The 16,262-nt window shown below is 38.4% G+C and overlaps 1 protein-coding gene across 10 annotated transcripts in view; it reads left to right on the top strand.

Moving 5' to 3' along the window:
• The window catches only part of anks1b (ankyrin repeat and sterile alpha motif domain containing 1B), a 444,290-nt gene that overhangs the window by 103,267 nt on the left and 324,761 nt on the right, over window positions 1-16,262 (top strand). For all 10 annotated transcript variants that reach the window (XR_010006296.1, XR_010006295.1, XR_010006294.1 and 7 more), the window contains 2 exons: window positions 6,938-7,077; window positions 12,725-12,905. Coding sequence is in view for 7 of the 10 variants with exons in the window: in XM_062980966.1 (XP_062837036.1) it covers window positions 6,938-7,077; window positions 12,725-12,905 (321 nt within the window). In the remaining 3 variants the exon portion in view is untranslated. The remainder of the gene's footprint in view (window positions 1-6,937; window positions 7,078-12,724; window positions 12,906-16,262) is intronic.

Genomic DNA, 16,262 nt, shown 5'->3' with positions numbered 1-16,262 from the left:
GACAAATAAATTGTTCTAAAGTTTATTCATAAGAAGGCCATCGTTTTCTTGGCCTGTGAGGCTGAGAAAGTGTGACTTGGTCAAGGTCACCCAGTAGTGATTTGAGCTTTTGTCTCCTGGTCCTACACTCAGACTAGTACACTATCGAAGCTGCATATTAAATCTTGATTCAGCATTATGTAAAATAATTATTTTTATATACTTCCATTTTTGTATACTTCTACTTTTTGTAATTCCAAGGTATCTTATTGTGGGAGGCCCGTTTTGTGGAACCTGGTTCATCTGCACCATTTATAGTTTTGCACATATGGTTCTTGGTAAATCTGGCAAAGGAAAATGTCTTTAGTGCCCCCCTTTCCTTGATGCCCTAAACATATGCGTATTTTCCTTAATGATTAATCCAGCCCTGTTTACTATGCTTTAGTCGCAGCTGCATTTGTGTTCTCCATAAGATGAGGGTAAATGCAACAAATGCCAGGGAAGTGCCCTGACACTTATCTTTTCAACCCTTAGTTGTTGTTTTTTTAGGGTGCCTTTTAGTCTTCAGCAGATTGCTTTGAGCCAGAAATTCTTGGGCTATGTTAAACAAAAGGTTTTTATTCCAACCGGTGCTGAAGTCCCGTAGAGCTGATTAAGGTAATGACAGCTAGTGGAATGCTGTTTTAAATAATTATTGCGTATTGAATATGAGACCTTTTTATTTTTTCATGCTTGTATTGCTCTTTTATCAGTTGTGTTACACAACAATCCCTGTCACACATTACTTGCATGAAGGAACTATGGTTTCTTTGATTATACAAAATCCCAACCAACCAGATTCCCTCCCTACTGCTACTAGAATGCATTTCACTGGTAATTATGTCCTCTAAATTAGCTCTCAGAGACAATATCTGGCTCAATATAGTTATGCAGTCATGTACAGTAGAATCTCACTTATCCAACATAAACGGGCCAGCAGAACGTTGGATAAGCGAATATGTTGGATAATAAGGAGAAATTAAGGAAAAGCCTATTAAACATCAGATTAGATTATGATTTTACAAATTAAGCACCAAAACATAATGTTTTACAACAAATTTGACAGAAAAAGTAGTTCAATACGTAGTAATGCTATGTAGTAATTATTACTGTATTTATGAATTTAGCACCAAAACATCACAATATATTGAAAACATTGACTACAAAAAACATTGACTACTAAAAGGCAGACTGTGTTGGATAATCCAGAATGTTGGATAAGCAAATGTTGGATAAGTGAGACTGTACTGTATTTACAATCCAGCCCAGTATATTGGTGATTCCATTTTGTTCAGTTAAAAACTATTGAAAACATAAAATTCAGTCTGTTTTCTATTTTCTGTTACCTTATGGTTCCATCTTTTGCACTTCTACTTCTTCTTCCACTGTTTTTCTAATAATATTTATGTTGCCTGAGGGATCCAGAAATAAACATGCATATCATTCTGGATTCTTTTCTATAGCATTGTTTTATTTTTGTCTTGTACATTAAGATAGTGCAGTGTTGGAGGCCTGGCACGCTAGCGACACCACTTTCAGTCCTCAATAACAGACAGTTACTGGTTATCATTTAAATTCATGATGTATCAGCTTGGTCTTTGTGACTCATGTAAGGTTCCCTGTGTAGTATATATTTTCAAATTCTTTTAGAGCTGAGTGGCATCTATTCTCAATATGCATGTACATATTTTTCCAACTATCTCCTCAGTAGCATTCTGTCTACCACAGCAGTTACATCCTAAGTGAGTTTCTCCTGCTTCAGAACCAGTAGTTGAGCCATTTTCTTATCTTTTTGGTTTCTTTCTTTTTCTCTCACTGCCATTCTTGTTGGGTTTTTTAGTTCGTGGTTGTTGTCAGTGTTGTTATAGGTGTTGGGGATTTTATTGGGGGATCATATGGGCTCTTTAAAGTTTTATGGTCTTAAAGGACTTCTTTAATGAACAGACAGTAGAAGAGGCAAGATCAGACAGATGAAACATAAAATAAAGTTTGGTCACTGTTGTGAGTCTTTTATTCTGCAGATTTGAAGTTAAAAGCCTCCAACAACCTATTAATCGTGCTGCTAAAAGCAGACTGCCTTTCATTCCTTTTGGTACCATTTCGTCTAAACTGCCTTAGTTGATGTTGCCAATATTGACAATGTATGCTGGTAACCTGCATGTGACCATCCTCGACAATCTAAATGTTTTGCCGTTCATACAAGAGATACCTTGTATTCTGGGACATTCGTTGCAAAGATAGTTGGAGTCTCAGAGACTAAGCTCATTGAGGGAATCGAGGGAACAGAGTACCTAATGACCTCATTACATGGGGTAGTTTATGGGAACATATGCTGGTCCCTCGATAGTTTTGCAACAGAGCCCACCAGCCCCCATCCCACAATGTTAAACTACTTCTGGTGGGGCTCCATTGTAAAACTATCGAGGAACTGGCGCATGCCACTGTGTCAGCAACACAGGAGGCTTCCCGTATTCAATAGGAGACAACAAGGGGAAGCCGGGCAGTGGATGCTTCCCCCATGGGATGAGGGAGGAAAACCGGGTGATGTGGGGCATGGAGCAACAGGCTTCACACGCCCCCCACCGGGCATTGCCAGATTCACCATGATGCATTGCGATTCTGGCAGTAAGTCTGATGAGGTCATAAGACTCATGCAATAAGGTTTACTTCACATTGAAGGACAGTTTGGCTTTGAAGGGGAAGTAATAGAAAGGTTCCTTAAAGGTTCAAAGGCAGGAAAAACCATAATGGATTGAAAGCACAACTTCTTATCTCCCCCAGAGCTTGGTTTATTTGTGTTTTCTTTTGCTTCCTTGGACTCTACTTGCAGTCTGTTTTCCTCTTTTTCAGCTTCTCATCCTGCAGTTCCTTGCATATTTCCTAGTAAGGAGATTATCTTGCAACTACTTACTGCCTCACTGCAGAGATCTTATTTATTTCCTACTATAGGAATTCTTCTGAAGCCCTTACCTACTCCTTACAGAGATTCATACTGCAGCAATTTATGCAGTCAACAAGATACACTCATCAGTTACTTCTCTAAAACTGAAATAAAAATTATTCATTCTTTCATGTCTCTGATTTGAAAGGGTATGCAAACTGGGGAACTTGATATACTCCATTTGTAGGGTTATGAAATCTGGGACAACTGCCCTCTGATTGAAATTTCCAATTAACAATATACAGTAATTACAAAACCAAAGAGCTGGTTGTCAGAAAACTTATTTTTACCACATGTCTAAAATAAACTTTATCAATGTCATATATAGAGACCAAATAGAATCCCATTACTATAAGTCCACAGATTTTTTAAAAATTGGGGATTAAAATTACAATTTTGATAAAAATATTAAAGATCATTGTTTAATGTACAGGGAGACAAATGTACAGAGGGATTGTTTGAGATGTATAAGAATCGCTAAAATTTATTATTTCTGATTCCTCAGAAACCTCCTGAACTTTTATTGACATATTTTTCTATTAATTCAAAACTTCTCCCAGGACAGATCTTAAGGAATGTTATTTTCCTTTGGCTAATGGGAGTTAAATTTTATTATTTGGATTTAACAGGGCCAAACAGAAGAGTACACTCTTCCTATAAATATACTTCCAGACAGTGCCAGATTTAAAACAAATGAGGCCCTGTTCTAATTAAGTTATGAGGCCCCTTACTTGGGCCTTGAAGGAGGTAGGTCCAGTAGGCCTACACTGCCTGATTTGTGGTACACTTTCATAGACTGTCAGCTCTATCATTATGTCTGGAATTGCTCTGAAACAGAATGCCTTCAAATTTAGAATTGCACCATATAAGCAAAATTCTTAGTAAAAAAATTTTTTTGGCAGAAAGATGCTCCCCTCCCAGCCAACGAGGCCCTGTGCTTATGTACACCTAAGCACGAAGATAATCTGGCTCTACCTCTGGACCTTAGCAGAAAACAAAGCAACATCGTAATGAAATGTAGGCCATGGAGCTTCAAAAACAAACATACATGATCTATTAAGTATTATTGTTTTGTGGGCTTTGAATGTTACTGCATTTTGCTGTATGGGCCTCATGACTACTCCTGCATATTAATCCCTGTTCTGTCACGCGCTGGGCCTGTAACTGATTGTCTATTGTATAGGACGTACACTTTATGCCCAGCGGGAAGCCAGGGTGCCTAAAGAAAGGTTGTTGAGGATTTCCTTGAAAAGATGGCCTTTGAGTCTTTAATGAAATACCAAAGTCTTTATTGATAAACAAATAATAAATCTTCAAGGAGTCTTGTCCCCAAGGGACAGGCGATTGGTTTTGAATAACTGTGAAAACCCTCTTATAACCTCTCCCAGGCTGTCTATTATCTGGGCCTAGCTGATCTGGGACCCGCTGCCGACTCCAAATGCGTCTGGGTATCGAGTGGACCTACCAGCCAAAGCTTGCAGATGTTTCAACTAGGGTTCCGTGGATCTGTGCTGCTGTTCTCTCTTTGAGTCTTCAGAAACTTAGGGCTGTTTCCCTCAGGAGCTGTGAGGCTGAGAGGCTTCGAGCTCTCAGCCAGAGCTTTTGGAACTTTTCCCCTGGAATTCCTGTCTCTGATTTCTCGGATGTTCTGTATCCCCGGACGGTCTTGAAATATGAAGCTTTTCTACGGGACGAGCTGGTCTACGTCCTATAGCTTAGCTTCCTAAGTGATACTAACTTAAAAATGGCTCCTTCCCTCCCAGAGCCCTGAACAAGGGGCGGAACCAAACTTAATGGTGATTTACAGGCGGCCTGCCCTATGATTGCAAACATTTGCAGCAAGAAAATAAAGTTGAAGCTTCTGGTACAGCTGTACCAGCACAATCCCCCAAAGGATCTTCATATTTAATAACCAAGTTATGAATACCTCTCAAATGTATGCATAAGCATAAAGTAACTATTGTGTTGTTAAATTAGTTTTTATATAATGTTGGGTTCATTTACTCCACTAGTTTTTGGTGATAGGAATGTTTGTTCCCCTACTTCATTTAACTTGAGAGTGGTCAGTCTAAATTCCCATATTCATTACAACGGTGGTGTTGGAGGAAAAGAGAGTGGTGAACATACAAAACATGTTAAATAAAATTTATAATTATGGGTTTCGAAAAAGATACAGGGACTGGGAGGTTGTTGGTCATCCAAGGTTTGTAAAACTAGACATTGATAAGTTTTCTTTTTAATTTTATTAACACCATTTATGGATGTACATATGGTACTATGACCAAAGGAAAGAAAAACTGCTGCTGCTCAGTCGCATAGTTGTTTCCGACTCTTTGTGACTTCATGGACCAGTCCACCACGCCAGAGCTCCCTGTCGGGTGTCGCCGCCCCCAGTTCCTTCAAGGTCAAGCCAGTCACTTCAAGGATACCGTCCATCCATCTCACCCTTGGTCGGCCTCTCTTCCTTTTTCCTTCCATTTTCCCCAGCATCATAATCTTTTCCAAGCTTTTCTGTCTTCTCATGATGTGGCCAAAATACTTCAACTTTGCCTCTAATATCCTTCCCTCCAGTGAGCAGCCAGGCATTATTTCCTGGATGATGGACTGGTTGGATGTTCTTGCGGTCCAAGGCACTCTCATGATTTTCCTCCAGCACCAAAGTTCAAAAGCGTCTATCTTCCTTCGCTCAGCTTTCCTTATGGTCCAGCTCTCGCAACCATAGGTTACTATGGGGAATACCATTGCTTTGACTATGCGGACCTTCGTTGCCAGTGTGATGTCTCTGCTCTTCACTATTTTATCAAGGTTGGCCATTGTGCTCCTCCCAATAAGTCTTCTGATTTCCTGGCTGCAGTCTGCATCTGTAGTGATCTTCGCACCTAGAAATATAAAGTCTGTCACTGCCTCCACATTTTTTCCCTCTATTTGCCAGTTATCAATAGGTGTAGTTGCCATGATCTTGGTTTTCTTGATGTTTAACTGCAACCCAGCTTTTGTACTTTCTTCTTTCAACTTGGTGATAAGGCTCCTCAGCTCTTCCTCACTTTTGGCCATCAGAGTGGTATCATCTGCATACCTAAGGTTGTTAATGTTTCTTCCAGCAACTTTAACTCCGGCCTTGGATTCGTCAAGCCCCGCACGTCACATGATGTGTTCTGTGTACAAGTTGAATAGGTAGGGTGAAAGTATGCAGCCCTGCCGTACTCCTTTCCCAATCTTGAACCAGTCTGTTGTTCCGTGATCTGTTCTTATTGTGGCTACTTGGTCTTTATACAGATTTCTCAGTAGACAGACAAGGTGACTTGGTATCCCCATACCACCAAGAACATGCCACAGTTTATTATGGTCCGCACAGTCGAAGAAAACCAGAGAACTCTAATTCATTTACCATTACCAATTTAAATAATTTGTGTTTAGATATAGTGTTTTCCAGTATTAATGTTTAATGTTCTTTAAATATTCTGGAAAAGTATTGCAATTTTTACATGTTTTGAATTTGGATAAGTGTACAAACCCCCTTGACAGTATTCAAACCCTGCATAACCAATTTGTGTCATTGGGCAAATAGTACAACTCTGATATTAGCTTGAAAAAGTTGGAAACATTATCTCCATTCTTAAATGAGGGCATTAAAGCTTCCAATTTAAATTGTCTGTTCAGATGTGTTTCCCCAATGTAGAATCGCATTTACAGCCCATTCCTAATAACTCTATATGACTCATACACTAAAGGGCAATTCACTAAAGGGCAATTCCCTTTCTTCATGTACATATGAGATCTCCTAGATTGGGATAATTGCCAATATTGCATTTTCAAAACAAAGATTATAAAAAGCTAGCTTCATGACTTATAAGTGATAACTAAAATATTGAAGAGAAATACTGTAGGTTTTTTTTTGGTCTTCCAAGCCAATTCCTGTTTTCTAAATGTATACTCTATACAATGTTGTATTCACGGCAATGCTATTTTTGTTCACAGATAATGCACCTCAAGTAGCAATTATTGCACCAGGTACCGGCAGTAACCATAGAAACAGTTCAACAGGACCAACACCTGACTGTTCTCCTCCATCACCAGATACTGCACTAAAAAATATAGTGAAAGTTATACGGCCTCAGGTGGGTGATCTGAAATAGAAATCAGTTGATCCTTTGATTGAAAAGTTAATTATTTTCTCTGATACCGTGTTTCCCCGAAAATAAGACATCCCCATAAAATAAGACCTAGTACAGGTTTGGGGGAATTGCCAAATATAAGACCTCCCCCGAAAATAAGACCTAGGAGGGAGCCGCCGCCGCTGCCGCCGGGGCTCCTTTCTCCTTCCTCGGCTGGTGCTGTGTGAAAGCATCGCTCATGCTTTCCCCTCTCCCTTCCCTTGCTTCCCTCTTTGGTCAGCACTTGCTGAAGAGGGGGAAGGAAAAAGCGAGAGAAGCAGTTTTTCCTTCAGCTACTTGTCCAGTGTGTGAATGTGAAAGAGACGAGGCTGCTTGAGATTGTCCCTTCCCTCTTTGGCCGGCACTCGCTCAAGAGGGGGAAGGAAAAAGTGAGAGAAGCAGTTTTTCCTTCAGCTACCTGTCCTTTTTCCTTCATCTTCCTGACAGGTGTTGTGTGAATGTGAAAGAGACGAGGCTGCTTGAGATTGTCCCTTCCCCCTTTGGCCGGCACTCGCTCAAGAGGGGGAAGGAAAAAGCGAGAAAAGCAGCTTCTCCTTAAGCTGTGTGCATGAGATCCTTTTCTCCTGCCTTTCTCTTTCCCTTTCGCCAGGCATGCACTCTTCCTGCCTTCTCATTTTCCCACCTCCTCACCTTCCACATGGCTGCCTTTCCTGCCTCCTTCCTCACTGGATGTGTGCCAGATAGTGTTTGAGAACCAGGTACATTTTTCAAGAAAGGTCTATTATTATTATTTCTACTTTTTGGAAGTGGGTTTTGCACTACAGGTCCCATCAGGCCTTAGCTATGGAATGGTGGGAGTTGCAAGCCAGCAATGTCTACAGCAGAATGAATGCAAAGAATGGCTTCCTCTGGGTCAAAATGAGCCACATATGGAGTGAATGCTTTTTCTTTCTTCCTAAGTTATGACGCCTCCAAAGCATTTACTCCATATGTGGCTCATCTTGACCCAGAGGAAGCCATTCTTTGCATGCATTCTGGAAATTAATGACTACATTGAAAATAGAATGGAAAGAAATCACCGTGGAAATTTTGTGAAGCCTAAGCTTCAAGAGGTTGTGACTTGGGTGAAGAATTCATGGGACAAAATTACTGACAGTTGCATTACAAATGCACTACGAGCAGGCTACCTTGACAAGAAGTATTCATTTAAGGACAGTGCTATTGCTAGACATGAGAGATTTGGGCCAATGATTCTGAAAGAAATGGAGTCACAAGAAATTCACCAGGAAATTCAGGGTTTGGATTGTTATGATGATGTTCTAGAAGATGATGACATGACTGTGATTGAATAAATCTTGCTTTGTATTCATAACTATCAGGATCAGTAAATGTACCATAGATTGTTGTATATGGAAATAGTGGCAGTAACAAGAAATTCTTGATAGGTTTCACAGTTTGTCTGGTTATGTTAGCTTGTAATGTTCATTTTTTTTGTTCAACAATAAATGTGAATTCTTCTTCATGAAAAAATAAGACATCCCCTGAAAATAAGACCTAGCACTTCTTTGGGAGCAAAAATTAATATAAGACACTGTCTTATTTTCGGGGAAACAGGGTAATATTCTAATAAGAATATGTCAATAACATTTAAATATATTGAAATGAAATTCCTAAGTGCTCCTTTAATTAATTAATTTATTTTGTTTGGATCTGGATAAACTAACATCTTACTTAATAGCTTACCTATTTTTATGACTGTTGAAATTGCTTTCTGACATGACAGATTTTATTTCCTACCCTCTTGTTTCTCAAATGCTGCTTTTTCTCGGTACCATTTTTTTCTTGTTTCATCCACTGACATTGTGCTAAGTAATGGCTTAGTGTTATTTGTGGAGTGGGGCTTCACATCTCTTATTTTCAATTATTTCATATTAAGAGATTTTCTTATCATTCTATGGTTTGCCCCTGGAGGGGGCCATCCAGTTGGGATGGCCTGGTTTAGCTGCCTTGCTGTTGCTGGAAGAACATTAAGAGGAGTGCTGATTCTCATGAAGCTTTTTCTCAAATCAAGGAAAAGCTTAATGAGAACCACCACTCCTCTTAACGTTCCTCCAGCAACAGCAAGAGTATCCCTCTGGACAGCTAAACTAGGCAATCCCAACTGGATGGCCCCCCATGACGGTCTGCCTCCAAAGACAAACCAAGAATGGGTAACTTGGAAGTCCCCGAACAGACTCAGAAGCAGAGTGGGCAGATCAAAAGACAATCTGGTAAGATGGCGTTACCTGGAGGAATCCTCCACCCTGTGTGACTGTGGAGCAGAGCAAACAACTTTGCATATGTATGCTTGCCCACAATGTCCTGTCTCATATATAGAGGAAGAGTTGTTTAAAGCTACAGACAATGCCGTTGCTGTTGCCCGCTTTTGGTCTAAAACTATTTAACTGCTTGTGATCCCTTAATTTTATTAGTTTTAAACTCACTTATTATGCAGTGCTTTCGACACGAAATAAATAAAACCATTTCATTAATGCCCCTGCAAAACACCTGCTGTCTTATTTCTACAGGATTCCTCATATCCCTTATCTATATGACCCACCATATTAGACATTTGTCTCTTTCTGTCATAACCAATCCCCCCCCCCCCCCCAGTGCATTGGCTGGCACAGGCAGGCATCAGAATTATTGTTAGAACAAGCTGTTGTGCGATAGTTAATTGGAAACAGCTTTAAATGCTATTTTCATCATGGAATTGTCAACAGATGGACCCAGAACATTGAATAGCTATTCTTTTGGCTTTGTTCATTACTAACTTAATTGAAATCGGTGGCTATGTTCCCTCTGAATTCACTAGACCTGCATTCTTTGAATGCACTCTTCAGTATTTTTGAATGAGTGAAAAAGTGAATGATTGAAAGTAGTGATTGTGCTTATCTTTTTTGCAACATTTTTTTCTGTGAAAAGATAACAGATGTTTTGGAGTTTCTAGACCCACTTCAGTTGCTGATGATCATCTGTGAGAGCTTTTGGGTTCTTTTTTTGGATTCAAGTACCTCAAAAATTGCAAAATACAATCTCTCATATTGTCAGATCAGCTCTGTGCTAGTGTCATAAATTAATTTTGTTATCTCCACAGATGTTCAACTATTTTATTATTGTTATGATGACTGCTTGTATCATTTTTATTTGTGAGAGTGTGTACAGAACATACATTTTAAATCCATATTTTGGACACATACTCTAATTGACAATAGCCTTGGTAAGATGAGTAGCCTGATATTCTGTTTTAACAGTTTTGTATCCATTTCAGAAAGAATCTAATACTTTGGCTCCTTTGTTATTGGTTTTTATACAGTTGGTGGAACTCATACTGTTTCACTGAGCCATTATCAAAAGCTAGTCTGATTTCAAAAGGTAGCCCTGTTTTATAGTGCGTAGTTTTATCAGTTTTGCTTTTTTGTCTGGCCCTCTCTCATATTACGATGAAGAATTTCTTCTCAATTACTTTAAGCACATTGAGTGGAAGAGTAATTCAGAAATATCAAATGTGTGTGTTTGTGTGTGTATACCTACATAATTTACATGATGGGAATTGAGAAAGATTTTTCTGGACAGTAACAATTAGTAAATGTTAGACATTAGAGAAAATTTAAGAAATAAAAATATCCTTGTTGTTATTTTAGAAGTAGAAACCGTCTTTTTCTCTCTCCCTGAATTTTCTCTTCATTACTACCACGCCTTTGGTGGCCGCTTTAGGAAAGGGTTGAATCCCTTTTCTGTAAATGCCTCTCAGTGTTTTTCCTCTAAATAACAAACATCTGAGTGTGTTCTATGATCCTTAGGCAAACATTCTAGAGATGCATTTTGAAGTACAAACTGAACCAAGAGAGACAACTTAACCAAAGTTTTCTCAACTCAAATTATACATTTGATTGGTTAATGCTCATTTTGAATTTTGAACACGTAAAATACTTTGGATCAAATGGCTGTGGAACTGTGATGTCCATAGTGTGCCATAGAACACAAATACTGTGTTCGCTTGAATTTTGTTCAGCAACTCAAATTGTCTAGACCAGGGTTCTCAAACTGTGCTCTGCAGAGGCTTTAAGGCTCCACAAGTAATAATTAGGGGTTCCATGGTGACATGCTGCTTCCTACCTCCTCCTCTTTCCTCTTTCTCTTCCTTCTCCTGAGAAATGCAGGGAAATGAAAGTTTGGAGCTGCCGAAACAGCAGCAGCAGCAACAGCGTTCTCCCAGGGCATAGACCCTTTCTCCCTTGCCTCCCTCATTGCCCACACTATTTTCCTTGCCACCCAGAACCTCCCCCCCAGCCTTCTTTGCTTCCAAAGCCCTACTTTCCTCCCACCATTCAGGGAGTGCTTTGATTGCGCTTTTCCTGCATGGTAGAAGGCAGTTGAACTGGATGGCCCCTGGGGTTGCTCCTATTACTACTACTACTACTACTACTACTACTCCTACTACTATTTCTCCAGTGGCTGGATTGTCATCTGCCAGGGGCGATTTGTGCTTTTCCTTCATGGCATAAGAGGGTTGCTTGGATGGCCCCTGGGGTTGCTCATGTTGTTGTTGTTACAAAGGCTTGGATGGCCATTTGTTGGGAGTGCTTTTATTGCATTTTCCCCTAATGGGTTGGGCTGGATGGCCCTGGGAGTCTTCCATTGAAATACAGTAGAGTCTTGCTTATCCAACCTTTGCTTATCTAACGTTCTGTATTATCCAATGGTCTGCCTCCCGCCCAGATTCACAGCTGTTTTTTATCCAGGCAGCAACGCGCAGTGGGCCAACATGCCCAACAACACAATTGTAGCCACACTCCCAAACAAGTGGCAGACTTGTTGTAAAACATTACTTGTTGTAAAATCATAACGTAATTTGACATTTAATAGGCTTTTCCTTAATCACTCCTTATTATCCAACATTTTCACTTATCCAATGTTCTGCTGGCCCGTCTATGTGGGATAAGTGAGACTCTACTGTACTGTTAAGTTTATGTTGGTTAAATTTGTTCTTAATTTTAAATATCGTATTGATCTTTCCTTTTTGTGCACTACAAACAAGATATGTGCTGTGCGCATAGGAATTTGTTCATTTTTTAAAATTAATTCACACAAACAATATCCATCTATCAATGCGGCCCCTATGTCCAAAAATTTGCCCATGCCTGATATATATGCATTATATGTAATATCTAATAGATAATGTAATATATAAACATTTCTTGGGGCTCCTTGAGAAACATTTGTTTCAAAAAGGGCTCAGTGACTGAAAAAGTTTGAGAACCCCTGGTCTAGACATTAAGAAGTTTTCTCCAATGAATAATATTGAAATGTTTTCTTTACAGAGTTGCTTTGAAAAATACTAAAATCTGGATATTTTGGCATCCCCAAATATCTTTATTAGAATACTTTCCCATTTATGGAAATGTTTTATTAAGACAACAAAACAGTATCACTTGTGGATGAATGCACTACTTCTAGGAATAGTATATATAATATGAATTTAACATAATTAAAAACATTTGATTTTTTAGAATCTAACTGTAAAAAAAGAAATCAACTCAGAGAAAATCATCCTTAGTTACAAAAAACAAATAAAAAATTGAAATTTCCACCCATTTCTGTTTTTCAGCCTAAGCAACGTACATCAATAGTGTCAGCTTTTGAATTTCACCGATTAAATCACAACCATGAGTATTTTGAAATCACCTCTTCCATAGGATATGCAAGCTTTACTTCCAGCCCTCCAATCAGTCCAGCCAATTATTCAACTGGATCCATTGATGGCAGCATTGAAGATAATGACATTCCAGGTAAAAGAGAGCAAGAAATTGCATGTTTACGTTGTATATTCTAATCAGCTGATATCCAAGCAGTTTTGAATGATTACTTTACAAATAACAGAAGGGAGGTAATGGCACATTTATTTATTTGTTTTATGGAAATACTTTCTTTCAAAATGTTACACAAAATTTGTTTGTCAAAAAAGGATGTGTACGTTATATTTGCAAAGTCAGAACTCTACCTTTTTTATTCGTCTGGCTTTACAAAGGATCTGAATTTCATAGATTTATTTTCACAAATTATAGCCAATTATCATATATTATAATTTCATTTATTTATCATGTCAGAAGCGAATTGAGAAGATAGTTATAATGCATAAAAACCCACAAACAAAGTTAAAAATTTGGCAGAAGCTGGCCACTTGGAGTGCCTCTGGTGTTGCTGTAAGAAGGTCCTCCATTGTGCATGTTGCAAGGATCAAACTACATTGTAATAGGTGGTGTGTGGTTTGCTCTTCTCCACACTCGCATGCTGTGGACTCTACTTTGAAGTCCCATTTCTTAAGGTTAGCTCTGTATCTCGTAGTGCCAGAGCACAGTGTGTTTAGTGCCTTCCAACTCACCCAGTCTTCTGTGTGCCCTTGATGGAGTTTCTCATCTGATATCAGCCACTGATTGAGCTTCCGGGTTTTAGCTTACCACTCTATGTTATAATAACATTTCAATGGTAATTTAGTTAAGTTAGAATGAAAAAAATGCTATGTGGTTTGGCAGGTAAATAAATATACATTTCTTTCAAAATACAGGGAGGCCAAAAGTGTATAAACAGAAATGTTAAATAGTATGACATGTGTATTCAGGCACAGTTTTTGTGATGGCAGCAGTGAATAAAGTGGGCTTGTGCCAGGTGGACATATAAGTTGCACAATATCTCCCATAGGTACTTTGAGGACATCTGGGTGGTTCCCAGAATTGGTGGCTATAGCAGTAGGACAGAAGGAGATCATTGAATTGGTGACAAAGGTGGGAACAAAGAAAATCCCTCATTTTGGTAGTAACTATAAAATTTGTGGAAATCTTCACATTTACTAGCATTATAATCTCCCACCTGGTGGAAAAATAGTGGATTTCACCAGTGACAAAAGTCACTGGGGAATACTACCACTACTGCTGTTTTTCTGATCAGTTTCTTCACATCAATCTAAGGCACTTCTACACTGCCATATAAAATCCAGATTATCTGCTTTGAACTGGATTATTATGTTTTTATTCCTTTTCAGCAAATTATCAATTTATAAAGATTTTGGATTGAACCAAATCTTATATGAACATCATTTCTGTCATAAGAATGGTTTGAATGGTAAGAGAAGGCAATATAAGAAAATTCATTGAAGGGAAATTTCTTTTCACCTCCTCTTGCTACAGGCATCTTTTTGGGGCCCATGTTAACAAGATACAATGGATCACAGAGGGGTGTCAGATAACAGAAGAATTACTCAAAACTATCACTCTTCTTCAGATTGCTCACTCAGGCCCCTTCTACACTGCCAAATAAAGTCCAGATCATCTGCTTTGAACTGGATTATATTGCAGTGTAGACTCATATAATCCAGTTCAAAACAGATAATATCTATTATCTGCTTTGATAATCAGGATTATATGCTAGTGTAGAAGGGGTCCAAGTCTGTTTAGTTTGGTTGATCCATGATGGTCTTCAATTGCCACTTTATTAGCTACAGTATATGAATTTATTGCTCTTAACATTTAGGAAAAATTGTACATTGAATTGGATCTAGATTCCTTCTCTTGCAAAGAGAATACATGAGACTATTCCTAATTCCCAACCTTCCAAATAAACATCAAAAATAATAGAGCATTTTAATAGGTAATATATTTGAATATTCAATGTCCTTGGCCCTTATTGCAATAGTGATTTGTTAGAAGTGTGAGGAGAAAAAATGATGTAAAAGGCTCTATATTCTGTAGTAAAATAAGCATTTCCACTTACAATGAAGCCAGGTAAGAATGGACACTAATCCACACTATGTAGGATTGAGGAAAGGTGTATAGAAGATTTACATGTACATGTGTGTCTTGTGTTTATGAATTCGTTAATAAATGTAGTGCTATTGTTATGCATAGAGTGGATGGATTTGTGGGACTACCCTTGTTTTGTGTTCATGCAGAATACCGTATATACTCGAAGATAAGCCGAGTTTTTCAGCACCTTTTTATGAGCTGAAAAAGTCTCCCCCGGTTTATAATCGGGGCAAGGTAAAGCTGGCAGCGGAGCCTGGAAGCCGTTGCTTGCAATATATGATATATTTATCTCTCCTCTTATCCTCCCTTATCAGAGTTTACTTTTCCAAAGCCTCTCTTGGTCTTAACCAAGGGAATGTTTTGAAAAGAGAAAGAAGCCCTTGCAAGTCAGGAAGAAGAATATACCCATTAATCTTATAAAAGCATTTCCCCCTGAAATATTTATTAATCTCTGCTACAGATATATCGGCATTTCCTCCTTCAAGCCTTTGCAATCCCTATGTACATTTATTTTTGTATCTATCTATCTATCTATCTATCTATCTATCTATCTATATAAATTAATTTTATATATGAATTTCCCCCTCATATGTTTGCAAGTCTTTGCAAATCCTATATACATATAGATAGCTAGAGATTTCCATGTATCTGTATATCTGTATCTATGTGTATACATAATTTTATATATGAATTTTCACCTCACATGTTTGCAAGCCTTTGCAAACCCTATACAGATATAATTATCTATATATAGAGAGATGTCTAGATATATATGATATAGATATATAGGGCTTGCAAATATTGTAGGGGAAATGCACACACACACACACACACACAGAGAGAGAGAGATTTCTAGATAGATATAAACAAATATATAGGACTAGCAAATATTTCAGGAGGAAAATGCACATATATAGAGAGAGGATTTGCAAACATTTCAGGGGGAAATGCATATGTGAAATTAGTATATATAATTATAGATCTATATCTAGCTCAGCATTCTTTATGTAGGCATTGAATGTTTGCCTGTTACTATGTTGGAAGCTGGCCTGGGATGATAGGACAGGGTACAAATGAAGTTGTTGTTGTTGTTGTTGTTGTTGTTGTTGTTGTTATTAAGTTATAGTTAATACCATATTGTTTTTGTTGACCCTACTTTTCCACTTACAGAGCTTTGAAATACACTAAATATTCAAAAACCTTTAACCTACTGATGCCTCAATATAATTTCATTGGGATCTATTTTAATTTTGAAATTTACCAGTAGCTGCTGCATTTTCCAACCTCCGCTTATACTCGAGTCAATAAGTTTCCCCAGTTTTTTGTGGTAAAATTAGGTACCTCAGC

The sequence above is a fragment of the Anolis carolinensis genome, chromosome 5 (genome assembly GCF_035594765.1).
Source record: "Anolis carolinensis isolate JA03-04 chromosome 5, rAnoCar3.1.pri, whole genome shotgun sequence".
NCBI classification, from domain to species: Eukaryota; Metazoa; Chordata; class Lepidosauria; order Squamata; family Dactyloidae; genus Anolis; species Anolis carolinensis.
The sequence above is the reverse complement of the archived record's forward strand: the minus strand, read 5'-3'. Positions and strand labels throughout refer to the sequence as shown.